Source organism: Drosophila mauritiana, chromosome 2L (assembly GCF_004382145.1).
Source record: "Drosophila mauritiana strain mau12 chromosome 2L, ASM438214v1, whole genome shotgun sequence".
NCBI lineage: Eukaryota > Metazoa > Arthropoda > Insecta > Diptera > Drosophilidae > Drosophila > Drosophila mauritiana.
Genome location: NC_046667.1, coordinates 16,126,450 through 16,150,823, shown reverse-complemented (window position 1 = coordinate 16,150,823; position 24,374 = coordinate 16,126,450). Strand labels below are relative to the sequence as shown.

General features: G+C 38.1%; 2 protein-coding genes across 2 annotated transcripts in view; one reads left to right on the top strand and one right to left on the bottom strand.

Annotated features, from left to right (window-relative positions):
• LOC117139585 (fibronectin type-III domain-containing protein 3A) overlaps positions 1-15,016 on the bottom strand; it is a 105,866-nt gene extending 90,850 nt beyond the window's left edge. Inside the window, exon 1 of the mRNA XM_033302002.1 lies at positions 12,938-15,016. Within this exon, the coding sequence (XP_033157893.1) occupies positions 12,938-14,777 (1,840 nt within the window). The 5' untranslated portion in view covers positions 14,778-15,016. The remainder of the gene's footprint in view (positions 1-12,937) is intronic.
• A 7,913-nt stretch (positions 15,017-22,929) lies between these two features.
• On the top strand, positions 22,930-23,685 carry LOC117139612. Its single transcript, XM_033302062.1, has 2 exons — positions 22,930-23,209; positions 23,265-23,685. The coding sequence occupies exons 1-2, from the start codon at positions 23,026-23,028 to the stop codon at positions 23,558-23,560; spliced, it is 480 nt and encodes a 159-aa protein (XP_033157953.1). The 5' UTR covers positions 22,930-23,025; the 3' UTR covers positions 23,561-23,685.
• The last annotated feature ends 689 nt before the right edge of the window (positions 23,686-24,374 follow it).

Below are 24,374 nucleotides of genomic sequence, written 5' to 3'. Positions count from 1 at the left end.
GAATTTTTCATATATTTATCAGAGATTTTAATAACTGCCCTCGTTCTCACATACAGCTGACCATTGTTGTGTTGGCGATTATTATTTGATAACCATGAAATGCGTATTTATGGCATACGGATTTCCAAGAATCCTTCTGTCAACAGACGATAAGTAGGATAAGCTTGTGATCTTATTCTAAATATTGGCAATATATGTATATATATATAGAGAAAGAGGATGTTTGTTTAATCAGGTAAGCAATTGCAGTTACACAGAAACAAATTGAGTGCGTTTTTATTCAGCTAGTTAGAAATTAACAGGTATGTATTATTTGGTGTGAAATAATTTTTAAAATTACATTTAAATAATAAATATTTTATATATTATATACTTTTTATAATATGTTTTTATAAGGATATTTTTTATGGACATTCAACTTGAAGTAGTTTTTAGCAATAAATATCAGGCAAATGCTTCGCTATGTTATGTTATGTTATGTTATGTATGTTTTGTATGTTATATATTTAAATGTTATTATTGATGATACACCTGTATCACTACATTTTGCTGTGTGTCTAATGCCCCAGCCGAACAATGGAAAATGGACAAGGCTAAGCCGGTGGGACATTGAACATTGCTCACCACCACACGATTCAATGAGATCGGGTGTAACATATATCCCCAAAATGTCACGCTTGTCCCATTCAGTGTCTTCGTATTTGTTGGCCCACTGTATGTGTGTATCTGTATGTGTGAGTGAGGCCAAAGTGTTGGCCATATCAGAGAACCTGTCAGAAAAGCGAAAAGGAGGTTCGAGCCACGAAGGTGGCTTTCACACGTCATGGGCATAATTGAAAATTGACAGTTTATTGCCATAGGCACGCCCACTTTTGGCCTCCTGGCCTTGTTGGCCATGATTAAAATAACAAAAGCACGCAAACACACACACTCAAGCACAACACACACTCACACACCTCATTGGGGACGAAAATGTCAGTGAATGAGCTTTAATTTCGACATAATAGCTGGCAAATTTGGCATTGTTCGTTGTTGTTGAGTTGCTGGAAATTCGGGTGGCTTAGTGGGTGGTTACGGATCAGATATGGTACACTACAAGCCTCTCTATTATTTTGCGGTAATTGGTTTGGTTTTCGCAATTTCAATTGTTGCTGTTGCTGTTGTTGTTACTGCTTTTGATGTTACTGTTGCTGCTGCTAATGCATGTGGATACAACTGCTTTTGTCTATTGGCATTGCTTGTATCTTCTATCGCAGCAAATTTAAACGATGTTTCTGGTTTGGGCCAATATAATGTTTCATATCCTAATCTCTTCGGTTGCACTTTGTTTTATCAATTTTACAGCATGTACTTCCATGCCATTTTTGATCCAAGAATCTTAACACTTCAATATTTATATATTTAATAAAAAAGTAATCACATGGCATTATATACATCTTTATAGTTAGTTATATATAATTATATATATGCTTCTTTTATATATATTTAATATTAACCTCATTTTTATTCAAAATTCAATTAACCATATATTTTAATATACTGATTAAATTTAAATAAATTTTCTGCGAGCACACGAAGTGTATTAAAGCCCTACAATTTGAGTCAATTGCGATTGTAAAGTGCGCATATTAACACTTTTCGCATTGCAGCACTGTAGGATTTACCACCATTGTTTCGCCTGAATATCCTTTGATTTTCCCAGGGGCGGCAACTGTTGAGCCGCTTTTGTGCATTCCCCGGCCAGCAAACGCCCACCTTTTGAATATTTGATGTTCTACTTAACCACAACGGCAGACCACAATCAACGCCCAGAATTTATTTTCGGACAGGTGTCGGTTTTATGGCTAAACATTCGCCTGGGAATTGCAATTGTAGTTGAGGTCCTTTTGTTTGCGCCAGTTTGCAGCTAGCTACTGTTTTTGGGGTAATTACTGGCCATACGGGGAAATTGAATTAGGGTAAACACACGTCGCAGCGAAGGGAAAGTTAAAGGATTAGCCTGATCGAGGACTTCAAGTGGCCGTGGTGGTGGTCAACTTTGCGTTGCCTTTAATTTGCAACTTTCGAGTTGGCCTGTAATCATTGCCGGCGAAAAGAAACTGAAACTCTCCAAAGACCGGAGTGAGGCGGGACTAAGGAAAAACTTTGGCGCCAAGACGACATTTTAGGCCAGCGCAAGGCAAAAGTTTTCCAAAAGAGAAAACAGACAGGCCAACAACGGGGGTACTTGAGTGGGCGAGCAAAAACTAGAGGAAAAGCCGGGGGATTCCCCTCCAGAAACTGTAACATATTTGCATAAATTTTGGGTGTGCTCCCCCAGCGTATTCAACTTGAAGGCTGTCAGAAAAAATGCCAGGGGAAAACGTCGAGGCTCGGTGGAAAATTTCCTATCTAACAAGTTTGAAGTTTTCCTCCCTTTTTTTTGCATGTATTTGAAGGTGGGTACGAAAAATTAGCAGAGACGCGACTTGAAAAAGTGACGGCAGAGACTCAGTTCAAAGTTGAAATCATGAGAATTACTTGGCGGAAAAGTTTTGTTTTGTATTTTTTCTCACTTTTTATTCTTTCCACCCGGGTAAAATATGCGAAATGAGTTCGCTACACAAATTATTTGTCATTATGCATTTGTGAAAATGTTTCCATTTTATACATGTCGCCGCAATTTATTTATTCATCGTGTCTGTTTTTGTTTACCTGCGAAAATTTGTTAGGCCTTGTAAGGCCTCTGATTTATGAATTATCAAAAAGATTTTCCACGACGACCCACGAATATCATTTGTCATAGCAAAAACCGGATTAACATGGGAAATTGATTGATGATTGGATGCTAGCATCTGGAAGTTTAGGATTAAGATGGGGTTGGGTGTTGTAAACTGAATTTATAGTTGTAAAAGCAGAGCACTGAGTCAGGAAATAAACTTAAAGGCTTTTTCAACACTTACACAATTTTGCCAAGCCATTTCTGAAGAAAGAAGAGGACTTCTTCATTTTAAAGCCCATACACAATGGTCACCCTTGCAATTGACACAAAAACTGTGTGAGAATGGCCGACTTAGGACAAATCAAAGTCAGCTCAGCTCATCTCATCTCATGGAGCACTTTGCAATTAGCCACAACAAGTCAGAGCGATTAAGCCATGATTTTGATGTTCTAAAGGAGGAAAGGGACAGAGATTAGGGAATATAGAGAAGCGGAGACAATGGGGGAAATATATCCAAATGGAGGTAATAAACGTGCGATTACTAAACTCCCAGCAAATGTCGACGTCGAGAAATTGTCGCATTGACAAACTTAACCAAAGCCAAGCACGCACATGCACTGGAAAAAAACTTCAAGAACCATATCTATGACATATGATATGACGAAAAAAAAAATTGTACAATTTAATAATATTATATAACAATAACAAAATGCAATGAAATAAAAAAGGAGTGCATGAATTAATATAAATTTATTTTCTTTGTTCTTCCAAAGCTGAATAGTATGCAATTTTATATTTTGCTGGAAAACCGCCATTTTAGTTATTTTCCAAAGCAAACTTTTAAGCACCTTCGCTATTTACTTTAAATCGCAGTTAGTGCTTAAAAGCAAATATTCTTCCGGGTGTACAGAGGGAGATAGAAAGACAGAGAGTAAGAGACGGCAGCAGCTGTGACAGAGAAGGAGATAGAACATTAAACAATTTGTTTCACATTTGTGGAAGCGTTCCCTCGCCGTTTTCCCTTTTTCCGTGGCCAACATGAAAACTTTTGCCAGACTTCGCCTGTTTATAAAGATGTCCGTGTGTGTGTGTGTGCGGAGTATCTGTGTTTTTAAATATCTGTGTGCGGTGTAGCCAAAAGTGTGTGCATGTGTTACTTGTATAACATTACAAAACGGTACACATGTGCAATCTGTCTACGGGTAAATTTGTTACGTTGCACGCCATGCGAACATAAAAAGTGCATTTCCAACTTGGCACCATTCGACACTAAAGATTGCATGGAGAAAAGCGTTGCTCTCCATCTCTTCTCCCTTCTGGCCCACCTTTCGCTCTCATTTTTCCGCTTTCCCACACCCTTTCACCTTTTACCAGTTTCGTATGCAAATTGTCGTTTAAACACTAAAACACGTAACCCTTGTACGACAATCGCTTCATAGAATATTCAAGAACAGGGATTTCATTTACAGCTAGCAAGCTGGAAATTAGGTTTCAGCTAGTGGGATTCAAGCATAAAAAATAATATTTAATAATGCAATTCTTTAGAGTGCCAAAATTGTGTTGTTATTTTTATTTTTAGTAGATTTTAAAAGCTGAATTAAGAACTACTTTATAGCCAAGTTCTTATCGTGAAGGGCAATAAGAATTTAACTTAGAACATCTGAGATACGTGTATCTTTAAATTGAATATAAAACCTAACATGCTGGTAAATTGCTCAACGGAAGCAGTGAAAAAAGTGTCATGGAATGAATGCGAGAGTTAAAGTTACATATGCATTGCATCCGCGCTGTATCTGTCTCTTTCGCTGCTCTGTTGCCCTCTCTGTCACACTCCGCAAGTTGTCGTCGTGTCAAACTGCCAACAGCTAAAACAGTTTGGCTAACTGTGAGTAAAAAAAATCACGGCAAAAACAAGAGAACACGAGAAATTCATGATTCAGAGGCGAATTTAAAGTACCCATTTAATTCAATTTATTTACAAAATTTATCAAAAAAAGGGTAAAAAATGCATTTCTTCCAAATTCTTCAACCTTAAATAAAGCCTCTAACAAGCATTTTTCCAAATCTTGTTTTTGTTTCAATATTTTCAGCAGGATATAATTCTTGTCGTGTCCCGAATTTTCAAAAAATTAGAACATTGCTACTGAATTGAAATCAAACAAAGCTGGTGTCTGCACATATATATATATATGTGAAAAAATGGGGGAAAAAAGAAGGAACTACTGCAACTGTCAAATGCATTATCATGGCATCTTTTTGCCAAACAGTTCACAAGGTAAAAACGAAAAGAAAATGCAGTCAAGTGCCTAGGATAGAAGTACCACTCCTGTCCCAGAACTTATTTAATATTAATGATGTGAAATAAAATTTTCGTTGAAAAGTTGTTGAAAAATACCTGTAAAACCTGTAAGTATTATTCAATATAAGCTACTTAAAATGAATATGGAATATTAATAAAAGAAATACGTATGAAGTGTGCATGCTACAAAAATTGCAATTTGAATTGAATTACCATATTAATATGCTTTGTTTTATTTTCACACCTTTCAATGGTTACATTATTTCAATCACGCAGAGCTTTAAAACGCAAACAGGATTAATAGGAATAATTAAGTTAGTTATTCATTAACAATTGAATACGCAATACGCTTTTGTTCCCGAATTAATTGATTTTTTTGCTGGCTTATCGAAAATGCAGCAATAGTTTCTAGTTTAAAGCAGTTAAAGAGCTACTTAAAGTTTATTTACCCTTTAGTGAATTACCATGAGCCGTAATTTAACTTTTTTTAGACTATATTTATTATTTAACTTGTATTCTTTAAAGCCTTATCGGCACTAACGCAACTGTCTGTGCATATATATGGCTAAATCACTTTCATAGTCTCACTTCCTGCTGCGTAGACTAAAACAAATTAAATCAATTCCCCATCACACATACGCCACGTAACCCATAAATTCCACTCCAGACCGCCCGCCCACCTGAACAAATATGTAGCTATGAATGCATGTATAGACTTATATAGATATATGTGTGTTCGGGATCAAGTTGTACAAGACCCGGTGGACTAAGTAAAGCATAGTTAGTAGTCTGCGAATTTTTTCCTGGGGTTTTGTTTGGGGGTTAAGCAAACACGGTTGTGGCGTTTAACAAAGTTGAAGGCAACCGCAGCTTCTCGAACATATGTGCTCGCAAAAAAGGACGATAGGAGCGAAAAGAGCTGGTGGATTCCACTACAAAATGCACTTTTCCCTGGCAGCTTCAGAAACTTTTTGGCCATGACTAAGAAACTTTTGGTGGCACCCAAAAGAACCCAGCCGCAACATTTTCAATTGTTGCACTTTCCAGTGTCTTAGAGTCTTTCCATATCTCTGGATTTTCCCACAGGGCTCGCAATTAAATCTGCGGCCAGACTGTGCCGCAATTATAAGAGCACATAATTTTGGTTCAAGCGTTTTGAGCATCCAAACATTTTTTTTTTGTTTCCATCCTCGCCATTATTATCCGCCAAAGCTTTTAAATGGTGAGATAAATTTTACGCTTAAAACACCAACGATTTGAGCCACATCCTGGGGCCACAAATTCAAACAAAGCGCACACAAACTTTGCTTGTTTGTCGTGTTTGGTTTTTGGTCTACAACTCTCCAATTTGTGAAACAATCCAGCCGTAAATGTCGACCTCTCTCTGACAACTGCAGTGCTTAAAGCGCTTTAATTAAGTTCGACTTGAGCCGGATTGTTCCGTCCAAGTTCCGCCCACAAGAACCTCGCCCGCAAAAAGCCGATTGAAAGTTGCGAAAATTGGTGTCAACACTTGGTCGCTTGCGTGTCGAGGACCAACTATCCCAATTCGATTCTCTGATTTTCCTCCAGCTGCATGGTTTTAGTGCGAGGATTTCATTAGAAACTTTTACGGCGTGTGTGTCTGTGACTTGCACAATGTCGACTGGTTGTAAAATTTATTACAGAACAACATTTTAAAGAGCTAGTGAAATAATTCAAATCAATATTACTAACATTGGTTACCATATAAGTTTACCTAAGTAGTCACACGGTACCAAACGATAATGCTAATCTTGAGTTAATAATACATCAGAAAACAGTGCCTATTATTTATTATTACAATCATACTAAGCACTTCAATGATCAAATTAACACATAAAACAGTTTGTAGATTGCGAGAAAAATAGGTCATATTTTCAACTCGAATTTCATAATAATATGACATAAACTCCTCAGCCAAACAGATAAACATTTGTCGCCAAATATGGCTGTTACCTAACCAATATCCGAATTTCTTTCAAAAATATCTAGGATTGCTTGCAAATCTGAGTTACATCAATAGTTACGGCCAAGTTTTTCATGAAACTCCCAAAAAGCGTAAACATTTCATTTTATGCTTTAAATGGTTTCCAACATTTTAATGAATAATAATATTGTCAAAACATATTCAAGCTATTCACAGAATATTCACTTCGACATTTGCTGTATGAGAACAGATGAATCGAATTACCCATCAAGTATTAAAAAAAAAACAATTCAATTTTTGTTCTGTCACAATAGATTATTAAATTGAAAAATTTTATTGCAAATTATAAAAGACTTTTAACAAAATATTAATAAAGCAGAGTGAACACTTGTTTTTAATATTAATGTATCATGACAGGTGTATCGATGTTATTTGTCAATGAATCTTATTGTTTGAACTTCTTATTTCTTCATTAATAGTAAATATATATTTAAATATTTTAAATACATCCTTCACAAAATCATTCACCGACTTGCTGGTAATACTCGTAACCATCAATAGTAAATATCTGCTTTATAAACTGGTCATAATCCGATTCGTTTTTAGATACATCATTCATCGTCGACTTGCTGGTAATACTCTCCAATTTTGGTTCGTCAGCAATAGTTTTTATCCCTTCGTAATCATCAATAGTAAATATCTGCTTTATAATCTGGTCATAATCCGATTCGTTTTTAGATACATCATTCATCGTCGACTTGCTGGTAATACTCTCCAATTTTGGTTCGTCAGCAATAGTTTTTATCCCTTCGTAATCATCAATAGTAAATATCTGCTTTATAATCTGGTCATAATCCGATTCGTTTTTAGATACATCATTCATCGTCGACTTGCTGGTAATACTCTCCAATTTTGGTTCGTCAGCAATAGTTTTTATCCCTTCGTAACCATCAATAGTAAATATCTGCTTTATAATCTGGTCATAATCCGATTCGTTTTTAGATACATCATTCATCGTCGACTTGCTGGTAATACTCTCCGATTTTGGTTCGTCAGCAATAGTTTTTATCCCTTCGTAACCATCAATAGTAAATATCTGCTTTATAATCTGGTCATAATCCGATTCGTTTTTAGATACATCATTCATCGTCGACTTGCTGGTAATACTCTCCGATTTTGGTTCGTCAGCAATAGTTTTTATCCCTTCGTAACCATCAATAGTAAATATCTGCTTTATTATCTGGTCATAATCCGATTCGTTTTTAGATACAGCATTCATCGTCGGCTTGCTGGTAATACTCTCCGATTTTGGTTCGTAGGCAATAGTTTTTATCCCTTCGTAACCATCAATAGTAAATATCTGCTTTATAATCTGGTCATAATCCGATTCGTTTTTAGATACAGCATTCATCGTCGGCTTGCTGGTAATACTCTCCGATTTTGGTTCGTCAGCAATAGTTTCTAACCCTTCGTAATCTTCAATAGTAAATATCTGCTTTATAATCTGGTCATAATCCGATTCGTTTTTAGATACATCATTCCTCGTCGACTTGCTGGTAATACTCTCCGATTTTGGTTCGTCAGCAATAGTTTTTATCCATTCGTAACCATCAATAGTAAATATCTGCTTTATAAACTGGTCAAAATCCGATTCGTTTTTAGATACATCATTCATCGTCGACTTGCTGGAAATACTCTCTGATTTTGGTGCGTCAGTAATAGTTTCTAACCCTTCGTAATCTTCAATAGTAAATATCTGCTTTATAATCTGGTCATAATCCGATTCGTTTTTAGATACATCATTCCTCGTCGACTTGCTGGTAATACTCTCCGATTTTGGTTCGTCAGCAATAGTTTTTATCCATTCGTAACCATCAATAGTAAATATCTGCTTTATAAACTGGTCATAATCCGATTCGTTTTTAGATACATCATTCATCGTCGACTTGCTGGTAATACTCTCCGATTTTGGTTCGTCAGCAATAGTTTTTATCCCTTCGTAACCATCAATAGTAAATATCTGCTTTATTATCTGGTCATAATCCGATTCGTTTTTAGATACAGCATTCATCGTCGGCTTGCTGGTAATACTCTCCGATTTTGGTTCGTCAGCAATAGTTTTTATCCCTTCGTAACCATCAATAGTAAATATCTGCTTTATAATCTGGTCATAATCCGATTCGTTTTTAGATACAGCATTCATCGTCGACTTGCTGGTAATACTCTCCGATTTTGGTTCGTCAGCAATAGTTTTTATCCCTTCGTAACCATCAATAGTAAATATCTGCTTTATAATATAGTCAAAATCTGGTTCGTTTTTAGATACAGCATTCATCGTCGATTTGCTGGTAATACTCTCCGATTTTGGTTCGTCAGAAATAATTTGAGGAATTCCATAGCAAAACTCGATCACTATGGCGCAGCACATAACTAACATAAGAAGCTTAAACATTATCACGACCAAGTTGAAAATCGAACTGATTTACTCCGCACGACAAGTGCTGCTTTTATTCCTTAGTTCCTGATTAAAATTCTCATGATAGTGAACTTTTCATATTCCACAAAATATGTTTTCTTAGAATTGAGAGAAATTTCTAAATCGTTTTTAGATTAAAAACTTTGAAGTCTCCTACTTCTTATCGCTCAAATGAAATATATGAAAATAGAGATAATTCAAGCACACTAAACTTGAATTTACTATTGTGATGAATGAAATAAAAACTCAAGGCCTGATCCATTTTTAGCTTCGTGTATATATGTACTACATATGTAGGTACATACGTATAGTCACATAAAGTATACCCTGCATGACTAATGCGAATAATACATAAGTGCTGCTAATGCACAAGAGCATGCAGTGCGGCTGGAAAATGGGAGCGGGAAATTTTCGGAAGCTGAAAATGAAGAGGACGGGAATGGAGTCGGGTTTGAGGGGGTAGAGGCGGGTAGGAACTGGGAGGGTACCGAGCATTGTCGCAATATGACGCATACGCGTATATTTTATGGCCCACAGATATGGAAAAAAGCGGGGGGCGCGGCAGATAACTATGACTTCATTATGAGCTCATGCCCGTAAAGTGCAACCAAACCAAACCGAACCGAACCGAGCTGAGCTGAACCGAAAAGCAAGCCCAGTGGAGGCCCGACAACTGCCAGCATAAGCCAAACATTAATAATAAACAACTTACAAGCCATAAACCAATGGGATGCCGCTACCAACTACCCAACTACCAACAAACAGTGGCAGCGGCAACGAGTCTCAAATAAATTACACCATGAAAAATAAACAAATTCAACGCAGTCAGTGCAAAAAATCAGCCAGAGCAAATGACATTAAATTCATTGGAAGGGGATGAAAACGCATTTCCAGTAAAAAAAAAAAAGAATAGCAGAACGCACAGTGAGTGCTAAAATTATGACAACAGGCGGCTGATCCTGCACTGGCCAGAGCCCAAAAAAAAAAGAAAAATAGGAGAAAAAAAAAAACGATATAAAAAACAAAGAGTGAGCAAAACGGAGAAAGAAATCCGCTCAACTGGCAGGCGAAAGGCGAATGGGAATGGTAGAAATTGACACTGGACATGGGAGCATCGAAATGGACATGGATGCGGACGAAGTTGGGTTCGAGGATGTGCATTGCCCAGGGATATGGACATTGGCGACAGTCGACTGACTGAGTGTAGTCGGCAAGAATGATGCATGCCACATGGTACGCACTTTACTCTCACCAAAGAGCCAACAAGCCAAGAGATTTTCACAATCCAGGAAACCAATTCCCGCAGTTTTCGGCCTACACTAACCCAAAAGTTATAGTAGCTTTAGGCTATATAGTAATATAAACTTAAATGAACTTTGATTTGCTTACAAAACTAGATATATAAATATAAGATATATAAATAAGATATATAGATGTATAACTAATATAAAACCATGAACGAGTTAGGAATTAGATATAATAAAAATTAGTACAATTATGATTTTATTAAAGATTTCAAAAATAATCTTTTGTAAAAACCGCTTAATACTTTTATAGGCAAATACAAATAAAAAACTTTTGAAAACTAGACTAGGGCTAAAAAAAAAAAATAGTTTTAAAAATATTCATAAAAGAAGTCGCCCAAATATAAAAAATATAAACCAGCACTCAAATAAAACCCATTGCAAAAAAAAGGGAATAAACGGAGAAAGAGAGCGCGAAAACTATGGTGTAGAGAGAAATATAGCTAAACGGAGATAAAAAATGTTTTTGGCAAATAGCCGGGCATGGAAACAAAAAAAAAATAATAGTTAAAAACTGCAAAACTCGTATGTGTAAGTGAAAATTTGCGAAAAAGCGGCGCAGGCAACAATGGGAAATGGACACCAATTGTAGCCAGTGCGTGCGAAAGGGACAATGGAGAGGGAGATGCGAGATGATGGTATGGCGAACATGGCAACAAAGTTGCATGGGGCCAAACATAAAAATCGAGAAGTCCATAAGACCACAGCGTGTGGCGGACCAGTGGAAAAATCTACATTCAAAATGAGCGGAGCTATGAGGAGAACACTTCCCCGGAAAACTTGGCAGTGGAACAAAAACAAAAATAAAAGGGGGAAAACAACGGATGGATGATGGGGGGGATGCGGGAGGATGGACTGAAAGAATCCGGGAACTCTGGTGACACAGTGTCATCTGCATACACACAGCTGGATATGGTCAAGTTGGCGCAGAAAATTGCCTGGGAGTGTCGCCAACTGTGATGACTTCAATATGCACTATCCTGCGATCCGGCGAACTCGAGCAGATAGGGACATGAGTGCCCCAGGACTCGGTCGCCGGCAAATGCAAATTGAAACACAGCTGAAATGGCAAAAATGAATCCGATTAGATGTCGCCGGATAAAGTCAACAGGGGACACAGCCATCACTGGAGGCCAATTGCCAGGTGTCGATCCAAACGGATGCCATTGATAGCCGGGGCAATGAAGACGGACAAATAGAGCTGGGCTTTCGTTGAGGATTGTGCAACTGATATAGTGGGTGGACAAAAACAGTCCAAACAATAGGCAGCTGGTTAAGTAAGCATACATACACGTGCTTTAGATAGTATATTCTTTATTAATATATATATACAAGCCATCGCTCATTCTCCATTGCAAAGATAGCCGCTAAAACAATTGCCACTTAATTTGCATTCACCTTCGGCGCTTCATGTTTGGTCTCATCTCGTCGATGGCAAGACACAGTACAACCTGCCTATGTCAACTGGCGCCGGGGCCAGAACTACTTATTGCATGGCCAAACAAACAGATTATTTGGCAAATAAGCCGGGCAAACAAGCCAAGAACTTAACCAATGCTTTCGCTACCTTTGGCCAGGCCCAAAAAGCAAACAATCCGCACACAAAGGCAGCGCCCAACGGTTTCGAAATTAATTTTAACCCAGACTGCGGCGACACACATACTAAAGGGCCAAGTTAGCTAGCCATCTCAGTTGGCTTTGCTTAACTGATTAAGTCCCTGGCCGGTTCCAGACGGTTCGAAAAGAGGCTACGAGAAGGGGCAGAGGTTCGGAAATAGGGTCTCGGGTGCTCCATGTAACTCTCATCCTACATGTTGGCATCATGAATCAAAGCGGAAAGTAATGGCCAAAGTTACAGGAAAGACACTTTAGATCGCACAGGCTCTATATGTGGTCAGTGCACTGAAAGAAATGTTGGATATTAACGCGAATAATATTAAAAGAATTTAATATGTTCTTAATATTACATAAATGTAATGTTTCAAACATTACAAACTTCATTTGGAGAAAATTAATGCAGTTGAAATGTAAAAGGTTCCACATGGAAACATGCTCTGATTACAAACGATTAATGGTCACATCGCAGGATCCACTGTTTTTTATCAGTGCATGGGCCATTCTTTGGGCAAACTATATGGACCCAAATAGCCCCGGGCATCATGGACAGGAATAAAAACTGTACAACAAATGTCATAAAACGGCCACTCACCTCGATAAACTTTGCTACGCTTGCCAGCGGCCACGATTTGTTGCTGCTGTTGCTGCTGATGCTGTTGTTGCTGCTGTTGCTGTTGCTGCTGCTGCTGGACAGTTGCTGCGTCCAGTTGCAGCAGCAATCTAGGCGCTGAAGCTGCTGCGGCTGCCGCTGCTGCTGCTGCCTGTGCTATGTTTCCATTAACATTTGTCACTGGCGATGGCGTCAAATGTTGCTGATGCTGCCCATGTTGCTGATGGTGATGATGAAGCTGCTGCTGCTGCTGCTGTTGCTGTTGCTGCTGTGCGTGATGCGAATGGGGAGGATGGGCATGCGAATGGGTGTGCGGAGGATGGGCATGAATGTGGGGATGATGGCCGATGGCGCCATTTGGGGCTGCCACGGCCGGCGGTCCATGTGCCGGGCAATAGCTGCGATATTCGCCATTGATGTCGATGTAAATTGGCGCCTCCACAAGTGGCCAAGCGGCGCCAGCCAAAGACGTTGCTGCGGCACCACCCGCTGCTGCGGCTGCTGGAGTTCCGGCCGCTGCCACAGTTGCTCCTGCTGCTGCTGCTACTGCTGCTGTTGCAGCTGCCGCTGCTGCTGCTGTTACTCCATTCGGTGGCAGGGCTATCAACTGCACGGGCAGCAGTTGGGCGCCATGAATATGCGGCAAGCCGCCATGTTGAGCGCAGAGTGGCTGCTGCTGCGGCTGCGGCTGCTGCTGCTGCTGTTGCTGCTTGGGTGACAACTGTTGCTGCTGTTGTGGGTGTTGCTGCTGCTGCTGCTGTTGAACTTGCTGCTGATAGTAGACCGTTGTCTGCTCATAGGCGGTATAGCCCAAAGCTGTGGTTGTTGTCGTCGTCACCGAAGACATGTTGCCGCTGGGCAGCGACGATTGTTGCGGCTGCTTGGCCTTCAAGGCGGCGGGCTGAAAGGGCGGCGCCAATGGGGTAAGATTCGATTTATAAGCCTTTATCAACGCACTGCTGTTAGATGTTGCAGCAGTGTTGTTGCTGCTGCTGCTGTTGCTTTTGATGTTGCTGCTGCTGGTTGCAGTTGCACTGCTGCATCCAGCATTTTGATTTACCTGCAACCCGTTGTGCACTTTCCGGGTGGATTTTGATCTATCGGTGATGGCGCCACGACCGTTTGTAGATACTTCGCTGCTTCGATTGTTATTGTTGTTGTCCACCACCGACAAAGTTGCGGGGGGTTCGCGACTATGACCTGACCTCTCGATTACCTGATAGCTTTCACCGATGAAAGACACCAAATCATGGCAGGCCTGCTGCAATTCCGCTGATGTTGCCGCTGTACCAGCTGCCGCAACATTGTTATCGTCCTCATCGTCGCTTTCGATTACATGCTCGATAATGCGCAAGTTATCGTAGTCTATAATGCGGGCATAGCCCATGCCCAAAGTCAAGCCCGCTAGCCGGGTCACATCGTCGATTTCCTCCTCATCATCGGACTCGACTAGTTCCTGGACAACATGTGGTACACTCGCTTCAACTGGAGGCTCCTCCTCAGAGCTCTGCTCCGGCTCGTTCGATTCATTGCCGATTATCGTGGTTTTCACATCACTAATGCCATTGCTATCGCTTTGTATACCGTTTGTTTCCACTTGCGTGTCCACTTCCTCTTTGACTGCCCCTTCCATTTCCACTTCCTCTTCCACAATCTGACTCAGTCTGGGTTTCAAAGGCTTCAGCTCAGACTCATCATCGTCATAGCCATCAGTTTGGGTACTATTATCAATAAATATGGTGTCGGTGGCGCCGTAATAATCGCATTCATCGCAGACCAGCTCCAATTGGTTTTCGTTAATTTCCAGGACAGCAGCTGCCATTTTTTTTCAGGCAAAACTCTCTTATTAATCGTTGATTAGTAATAGTTGATTTTCATCGTATTAATCAGAGATTGCAAGCTGAGATTCTGTTTTGACAACAGTTGGGAGTTGTTGAGATAGCCTTTAATAATTGTTGGCAAAAGTGTCATGTTGCTTAAAGTGAAATGGGCGACCACAAGTTGAACTTGGATAAACACAGGGGCCAAGTTTTAGGCCTCAATTATTTACACCTTTCGGATTGGCAATGCCTGAAACGAAGCGGAGAAGTAAAGGAAAATTATTAAAGTCAAAGAGTTTTTCACTTTCAATCAACTTTGCCCTCTCAAGTTCGAGACGAAAGTTTGACTTGTGTTGCCTTGCCACTTCTGTTCCTGTGCTCCTCTGCAGATTGTTTATCGAAAGCCATAAAATATTTATTTTAATTAAAAGCAAATCATAAATTCAAGTAGAAAAGGAGAGCTATAACTGAAAATGTATGCGAAGCTTGAGAAAGGAGCTGGCTTCACTTTGTTGGAAAAACATAGTTTTATTGGCAAAACATAAACAAGTCAAAGAGCAAAGTTACTGAGTTAAATTTATAAATTGATTTCCTATTCTTTTTTTCCGTACATGCCACTCAATCTTTTTAATAAATAGAATTTACTGAAATTTACCAAATTCGGACCTAAACCATTGTTGACGAATTATAAGCAAAATAAACAGATTTTGAATAGAATCGAAATGTAAGCCAGTTAATTAATAGTAAATGCTTGTAAATAAATGCCGAAGGTCTAAGCCCTTAATTTAAATGCTTTTTACTTTAAATGTATTTTGCCACACCGGCAATCAAATAAAACCAAAACCCAGATAGCAAATGTAAAAAAAAAAAGAAACATCAGCGGAACGATGGCAAAATCAGCTAAGTCTGCACAAATGCAAATGAAAATACATTCAACAACTTTTCCTGCACGCCAACACGCACACACGGAGATTGGTCAATATGCAAAATGTATGTGTAAATTGTGTTTTGGTCAACAATTTCAATATTTTATGCGGCCAACCTGGCGTATGAGCAATGTGTCCGGCCGGCAGAAAATGCTGTGCGAATTCTTGCGGCCAGCCAAATCGATGAATTATTTATATAATATACCGGAAGTTATTTTCTATTCAATTTACACCACTTAAATATGTCGGAGTGTTTAGAGAGACTACGTACTAAGCTTGGCATCAAAGGTTTGATGGCAAAATAATGAAAATTCCAATGGGCTTGTATGTAAATGAATTCTGCTTGTAGGAAAGTTGTTTGTTATTTTTAAACACTTTTATTCTTTTATACCTTACGCCCAAAATATTATATTTTATATAGTTGGTATTAGCAATATAGATATTAATAAATCATTATTTTCGGTCTATCCCTGAGCTAAAAAAAGTATTCATTCCCTAATACAAATATACTAAGTGTATGCTAATTGGGAAAAGTCTACATTATTTAGATTAAATATTTGTTTGCACATTTTAATAGACTAACTAAAAGCGCTAATATTTACGCCATTTAATAGTCAATCTATTAACAAAAATTGAATATTTAAGATGATTAATTGCTGCACATTAAGCCAAACAAAATGAATTAGCGCTAATTGGTTGAACTTTTATATAGAATTAGTTTGCATAAAAATAAACAAAGTCGTTTTTATTCATATTACTTGTAAAGCACAAATTTATGCTCGCTTAGAAGCCTGCCGCAAAACAAATATCATAAACCAAAATGAAAACAATTGGATAAAATTATCTAAAATGTATTTGATAATATTTCAGTGCATTTAATTTGGCGTGGATGGCAACGAAACAGGGAAAACTGTTTACAAAATAGCCGCGAAATATTTGGGAGCTCATTTCCATTTCCAAACACATACTTTCATAATTGAAATGCAGAAACATTTCCAAATAAAACAAATATGTGCACACTCCAATAATTACGCAAACTAAGGGGTGGGGTTGGAAAATTTAATAGCGGAGAATAATAAAATAAAGAAAATCGTAATTAAAGTGCTCCCACTGAATTGAATTATGCGTGACCATAAAACTATTTGCAAAAATTATCTCAAAAACACCTAGTGCCCAGTCATAAATGAAAGTCAAAGTCATTCAACCGGGTGCTACCTCGGTATTATCAATAATGCCCAGCTGTGGGGGGAAAGTTGCCAAGCGATATGCTCTCCGCAAACTTGGAAAAATGCAATTAAGTTTTCCACACCAAAGGAATGACAGGGAAAGGGTTTTCAAGGGGGCCACATACTTTTACTATCTGTGTGACCGTATCCTTGTGCGACTTCAGTGTGTCTGTGTGTGCGTGTAAGCCAACAAATTTAATTAGCCACGCACTATGGTAAAAAAAATAAATAAAGCAACTGCATAAGTAAGGGAATGGCTGCATTCAAGTTCCAAGCAAAGTCAACAAGTTGGAAAGTAAACCGCACTTTAAATTAAATTAAAATATTAGAACTCTTGTTTGCAGAAATGTTCATAAATGGCCCCATTAGAAATTGCAGCAATTTCATATTGTACTAGTATAGTCCTAATTATATAGTCAGCAAATTTAGGCACGCATTTTAATTTAAAACTAAATAATAGTTGATTTAAATATAGGTTTTTTTTACAAAGTGTAACCTTTTATTAAACTTAGCAAGTTCGCTTACTGCGAAGATGGCATGTTCCCACTCAGATATTTACACTCAAACGTCCACAAGCTCTCAACAATGAGTCGATTTTTCATGTTCTCTCAGTTTTCCCCGAAAAATCGTTCTCTGTCACTCTTTCTCTGAGTTGCCACCCACTCTCATGACGCATGTGTAAGGAACTATCGAAAAACCGAAGCCAATTTGGAGCTTTCAGCTTCACAAAACGCAACAAGTTATACTTCAATTTGATGACCACCAGCCAAAGGACATTATCAAATATTTAAGCACGCTTTGGTAAAGTTTCGCTTTATAAACATTGGTTTTATATATTTATTTTTATATACCAATGTAATTTTTTCCTTTACCAATGTTATTAAATATTAATGAACATTTGCATAGCAATTACCCAAACTTGAAAGCCCATTTGCGACAATTTTCCATTTCACAGTGGCGAGTCAATTGGATTGGGCATCGGAAATGAGAGATGTTAGAATTTTGCACGTGGCTGACCCTTCAGATGTTTCGCTTACACTTTTGGCCTGCCACTTCTTGATCTTTGGCATTTTGGTCCCACGCGGCGTATGATTAATATTTGTATTAATTTGTTTTATTGCGCATACGCCGCGTGGCCCGGTCTTATCTTAGATGCGGCCCAATGATAAATTCGCTGCACGCTCATCACGCCCCATTCACATGACATGACGTTTGACTAATGACAAGCCACCGCCCCCACAGCTCGCTATTATCTTATTCGGGAAAAACTTTAAATGCTTACCTTTAAGCTAAGCAAAAAAGCGTGGAAAATAAGATAAAATAGTACAAAAAGGAGCGAAGCCAGTAAAAAAAAAAGGAACAGCAAAGTAGGCAAGACATAATAACATAGATAAAAGGTTGACAACTTGCTAACAAATGAAATGCAAACATGTTGCAGCGGTCCTCGAACACAACGATGATGATGATGATTTGTGAGGGAAAAGGGGGAGGATGATGAAGGAGCCGCACAAAGGGAAAATTTATATGTAACCCGCGAACGGTTGCCTAAGCTTCCCAACTGATAAGACTGCCATGGAAAACTTCATAGCCAACGAACAAATACACTTTTTTGGATTATAAGTATAAAACTTAAACTACAAAGAATAGGTTACAGTTAAAATATATTCCATCCATTCCATTATGTTAATTTCTACCACAACTTATCTGTATCTGTAAATTCATACGTATAGCCATTATTTTAAGGGTATATATCAAAGTGCGAAACTCCAAAAGCAGTAAGCGCCACTTAGCCTATATTTTTTACTGAATGAGTGGGCGTCACAAAAAGGAAAATCCTGATAAAAAATACTGATTTGGTAGCTAAACGAACTCAGAAATACTCTCTCAAGCCACAATAAAAAACTTATTAAAATTAAACTAATGAAAATCTATTACCCAAATATGAATTTATATAAATGAAGCGTGAATTTAAGCCAAAACTCTTCAGCTTTTATTACCTTGCTATTTTAACAATAAACAACAAATTTGAAAAACAATAAGCGCGTATTTATTTATATTTACAAATCTTTCGTCAAACATGTACATATCACTCTCGGCTAAATGGCTTTACAACCTTAATCGAAACTCCCCGCAGGGTGTAAAACAAATGTAGAAAGCGGCTTGCAGACAGGCAAGCTGTGAAAGGAGCTTAAGGATTTAAGCCAAGACATGAAATGGAAACGGTGGGAGTCCGGAAAAGTCGGTCGAAAGGGGGAAAAACGCAGGCGTACCAAATGCGGTGTGAGTAATTAAGACGCAAGTGCGTAAAAGTTGCCCGCATGAAAATGACGCAAACGATCAGCGTCAGACGAGAAAATTTGTGACAGTGGAACCGGGCGAACAACAGCCCCCACGAAAGTAAGCAAAAGAAATGGCTTCAATTAATTGAGTTGGGGAAAAATTGAAGAGCGTACAATTGCTGCTGCTGGAAAATGTTTAATGTGGCATACTTTTGGGCATCGCCAAGCTGTGTAGGAGCTCACTTAATGCTGGTTAAGCTAGAAAAGAGGCTTATGCCCAATCAAAATGTCTTAAACAGTACAGTATATATTGTTGATATTTAGACAGCTCCAAACGGGCTTGGCTTTAATTCTTGTGAATTAACCATATGCAAATCACATTTCGCAACAGCTGTCTTGTCTGCTTTGCTGTGGAAAACAAGTCAATTAAAATTGCCAATCTATGGGTATAAAATTTCCAATTGGCCAAGAAGGCACGTCCCAGACATAAAACAAAATTACAAAGCCCACAAAACAAGGATGCCACACACACATGGACAATAAACAAATTGCAATTAGTTGATATACGAGATACCAGATACGTACGTACGTACGAGTATGTATCTGGCACATAGGTGGAGCAGGTCACAGTTTATTGCCCGTATTCAGGGAGCTGCAAAATGCAACTCATATTTTACCAAGGCCAAAAATGTCTCGCTGCCTGCTCATAAAACATTTTACTTGGAAAAACCCAAACTGACACTGATGCTGACACTTTCACACAACTCATCTGTCTCCCCAGTCCCCCAACCACCATGCCCCACCATTGTGCATATAATTTGTCACTTGCATGGTCTTCATACACAGAGAACATGATCTGCAGACAGACCACCAGAGAACACGAGGCACGCAAAGAAATTTCATGGAGCTCATTGAAACAATTGAAGCTGGCATCACTAAATATGTAATACAAAAAATGTCAAAAAATTATTTGGAGATTTCTATGATATTTTGATGCCTGTTTAACAAGACAGTTTAATTAATTCAAAATGTAACCTATTTAAAATTTTTGTATTTCGTTTCAAATATATTGTTTAAATATATACAAAATTTATATTCAGGCATGCTACTTTGCCTTGGTTTTAAAGATTATTAAGTTGTGTTAATATGAATATATGCTAAATTCAATATATAATTAGCGATTAATGCTTCGCCAGTGTATTTTTTTTTGTGTAAGTGCACAATGAGGGAAAATAAGGGATGGGGTTGCCGGACAGGTCATCCTTTCGAATAAAACACAGCAAGTATAACTGTCAGGCTGCAGAGGCTGCCGTTTATCACACAAGTACACACACTTCTCGCTTGCACACTCACCTATGGGTCGCACTGTGTGCTTATAGGTTGACTCCGCATAAATGTCAAAGAAGATGTGAGAGTGTGTGTATGTGTGTGTGTTTGTCCGTTTGGTATACAAGATTTCAGTTCAATTAAGCGTATTTGATTAACAAATTAAACTTGAAGCAATTCAGTGAATCGAGAGAAACCATTGACAGAAAGGCAATGGGTATTTAAATCTATATATATAAGTCAAATGTTAAGTATTGATTTTTTATAGTTTAAAGGTGTGTTATTTATTTCATCCGTATTTTATTTAAAGTGTTTTACCTAAATACTTGTAGCCTATCCATTCAGAGTCGTAAATATGCATGAATTTCCTGTCCAATAAAAGCCGTTGCTAGCATTGTTCACAATTCAGCTTTTCTCACTTGCCATAAATAATAAGTGGAAAGCGTGTCATTCTAAACACGCCTTCTGCTTTCACCAACCGACTTCATAAAATACCTCGTTCGTGTTTTATGGCTGTGCTCAGTGACAAGTGTTAAAATAACATTTGTACTGCATTTTAAATGGCATTTTGAGCAAAGAATTTCCGTGCGCAAGTGTGTTGCCATTTTGAAATTCTTTTATTTCTAGAGTGCAGAACGTTGGGGCAAAACAATCAACAAACGAATTTCCTGCTTGTCCGGTGTTTGTGTTTCATTTTGGGCTGGAGTCAAAAGGCCACATTTAACCGAGGAAAACATCAAACATTTTAAATAAATGTTCGCTTTGGGCGAAGAGCTGTTGTCCCTGATTTTTCGACGCTTCTATTTTTAGGTCTATACGAAACGGAAATCAAATAGAATTTAACCCACCCACAAAAGTCATCCTTGCATACATACAGATACATTTACGGCAGGTTGGCAAACAGAAAAAGAAAACTGAGCTTTAGGCAGAAATCATAGCATACTTTAATGTGATTTAGGGCCAGAAAAGTAAAGTACAAAAAATGTGCAAGAACTTATTGTAAATCACCGGATTGTTGCATTTTTATTTACATCGAAATTTACGTTTTAATTAATATGCAAACATGCACATAAAATTTCCATTGGATATGTTCGTTATTGATTTTAAGATCCTATTGTTCTTTTTCCGTGAATCGTTTATTTTATTATTAAAATAGAACGTAAAGATGAAGCTCATACAGAAATATTGAACAATTATTCATTTTATTGGCTTCGTTTCTGCGCGTACATTTTCACTTTTAAAAGTTATTTAACTACTTTACATTGAAATATTTGTAATATTTTATTGTTTAGTTCAATTTTAAATGAATATTTCTGAATAGAATTGCCAAATAATATCAAAACTACTTAAAAAAGAGAAAAGGCTTTCATGCTGAGCTATATATTTTTACGTAAAAGAGCATCGGAGAAACGATATATTTCTAGCTGTCACATTCTTTTTAAACATTTTTTATTGACTTCCAAACGTTCGGTTCAGTGGCAGCCATATGGCAAGCTCTGACACTTTTTGATTAAATTACCGTTGGCTGTCAATATCAAGAGTAAACGGGGCACTGCTTTCCAACTGTCCTTGGCAGCCCTGGAACTGGCGTAGTTTTTGTACTTAATAGGCATTAATAATATTTTAACTTTATATAGTGCTTTCTGTTCGCCTTTTCATCGAATTTTTCTAGTGCCTGAAGTTGAAGATGACTGAGCATTGACATCTTTGCTTGTCAGTTGACTTTGGCAGCTGTTGAGGCTTTAATTGCCACTATAAACATGATTGATATCGAAAACTTTGGCTTGCGTATAAACATCCTTTATTGTTTTCTTTGCATTCGCTTTTTGTGCCTTTTTTTTGCACAACCCAGTTTAATTAAAGCTCCATATGGTATATATTCTGGGCTCGATTACCAAAGTGTGGGCGGTCAGGGATTCTATATTTAGACCACGCTGATTAGGGACAGCAGTGGCGAAAAACGTCAGCAGAAAGGCGTCCCTGATGTAAATATCAGAAGCCAATATTGGAGAACGCTGAGCGGCAAAGTTTGCTCAATTCTTTTACCACTTCTGTTGTTGTGAGTTGGGGATTATTGATAGATATGGCTAACTCCGCTTATATTGGCCAGCCTCTGCAAGGCTGATAGATAAGCGCTTGACGTCGGCCAGTCTACGTAAGTCTTGTTACCAACTGGTTGGCGGTCCAAACTTGGTCAAGGATTCAAATGCCAGCGAGCAGAATAGGGTCAAGATAGAGGTAGTTTTCTATCAATATGTACTATTCTCCTTTAATTAATAGATTTCCATAACATATTAAGCACTAACTGCACTTAAAAGTGTAGGATTTGATAATATTTGAATTAAAGCATGCTGAGAATTTGGTTGTCACTGAAATCTGACTAACAGCTGCCCAGTTGTATTTTGTGTTTTGCACGTAACTCACAGTTCTTAGAACCGATTTTAGTGATAGCACACGTTTATACAGTAGTAGAATTACACAAATATCGGAAAAATGCCCAACTTTAATGGGGCTATTATAGTGCACACACTTCAGTTGCTGAAAGCGCCGGCGACACTGCGAGAAATACTGGTGACCATAGCCAAAAACACAGAAATAACGCAAGATGAGCTAAAAGAGCCTGTGAAACAAACCCTCGAAATGGGCCATCGCTTGGGATTCCTGCAGAAACTCGATGGTGAGATACTTCAACTTATTTTTATACCAAACCTACAAAAGTGTACATTCAAAAGGTCGCTACTTTTTGATGAACATGACCTTCGAGACATTGATGTCTGAGATGGAGGCCCTTGACAAAGAAGAATCTCCGGAGAAGTCAGTTAAAAAGAAGAAGAAATTAATACCCAAGACTCCTTTATCGTCGGCAGCTGGGAAAAAAATTACTAAGAAGCCAAGTCAAGTCAAGACAACGGAACAGTTGGAAAAGCCTAAACCAACTGAAAAGGGCCGACTGCCAGACATTCCTAGTTCATCCACAAACTTAAGAAAAACGCCATCCAAGCTGACTAAGCGTACAGTTTTGAAGTAACCAATGCATAATAATATTATAACTGGTCAAAAAAAACCAATGAAATATTTGTTACAGGATAAATTCCTTGTCCGTTATATTATAATATTTGGCCCAAAATAGGAAAAGGTATTAAAATTAAATAAAAATTCCATTAAAGCGTTTTTGAATCTAAATATTTAAAAAAATTCCATTGGGTATAATCGATTAGAATGCCAAATTGCTGTCGGGAATACGTCCTTACTTTCCGTCTCCTAATTCCCTTGGTCAATGAGAGGGTGCCTTTGAGAAATGGTGGCTCATTTGCGCAAACTGACAAATGTCTCAATTAGCGGAGGACGAATCCTCAAATGCAAGGGCGGTGGGGAGTATATATTCGGGAAAGTGGGTGGCAGCGAGGCGCCCGACAATGTCGCGACGCTTCCTATTCAATTTGAAAACCAAATGAAGCGTTGCCTCCGCCAAGGAGCAATTTACTCAGTGCATTGAATTGACCATATGGTTGGACACCCACCGAAGTCACCCCACGCCATCCGCACCACCACCCCTCGGGGCATGTAGAATGGTCAACCCACAGTTACAGGATGCCTTAAATTTTCGTAAAAAGCTTTAATACACTCAAACAAGTTATACACCATATTGTACTGTAAAAGATTTCAAAAAATAAACTTTTTTTAAAATATTTTTATAGGTTAAAACATTTACTTCTTTTTTTTATATTTATTAGAAATAAAGTTATAGATATATTATTTTATTTCTGTCATTGGTTAATCCGATATTTTATTTATTTTAAATAAATTGATGAATTTAGAAGGCAAATCCATTTTTTCCGGTG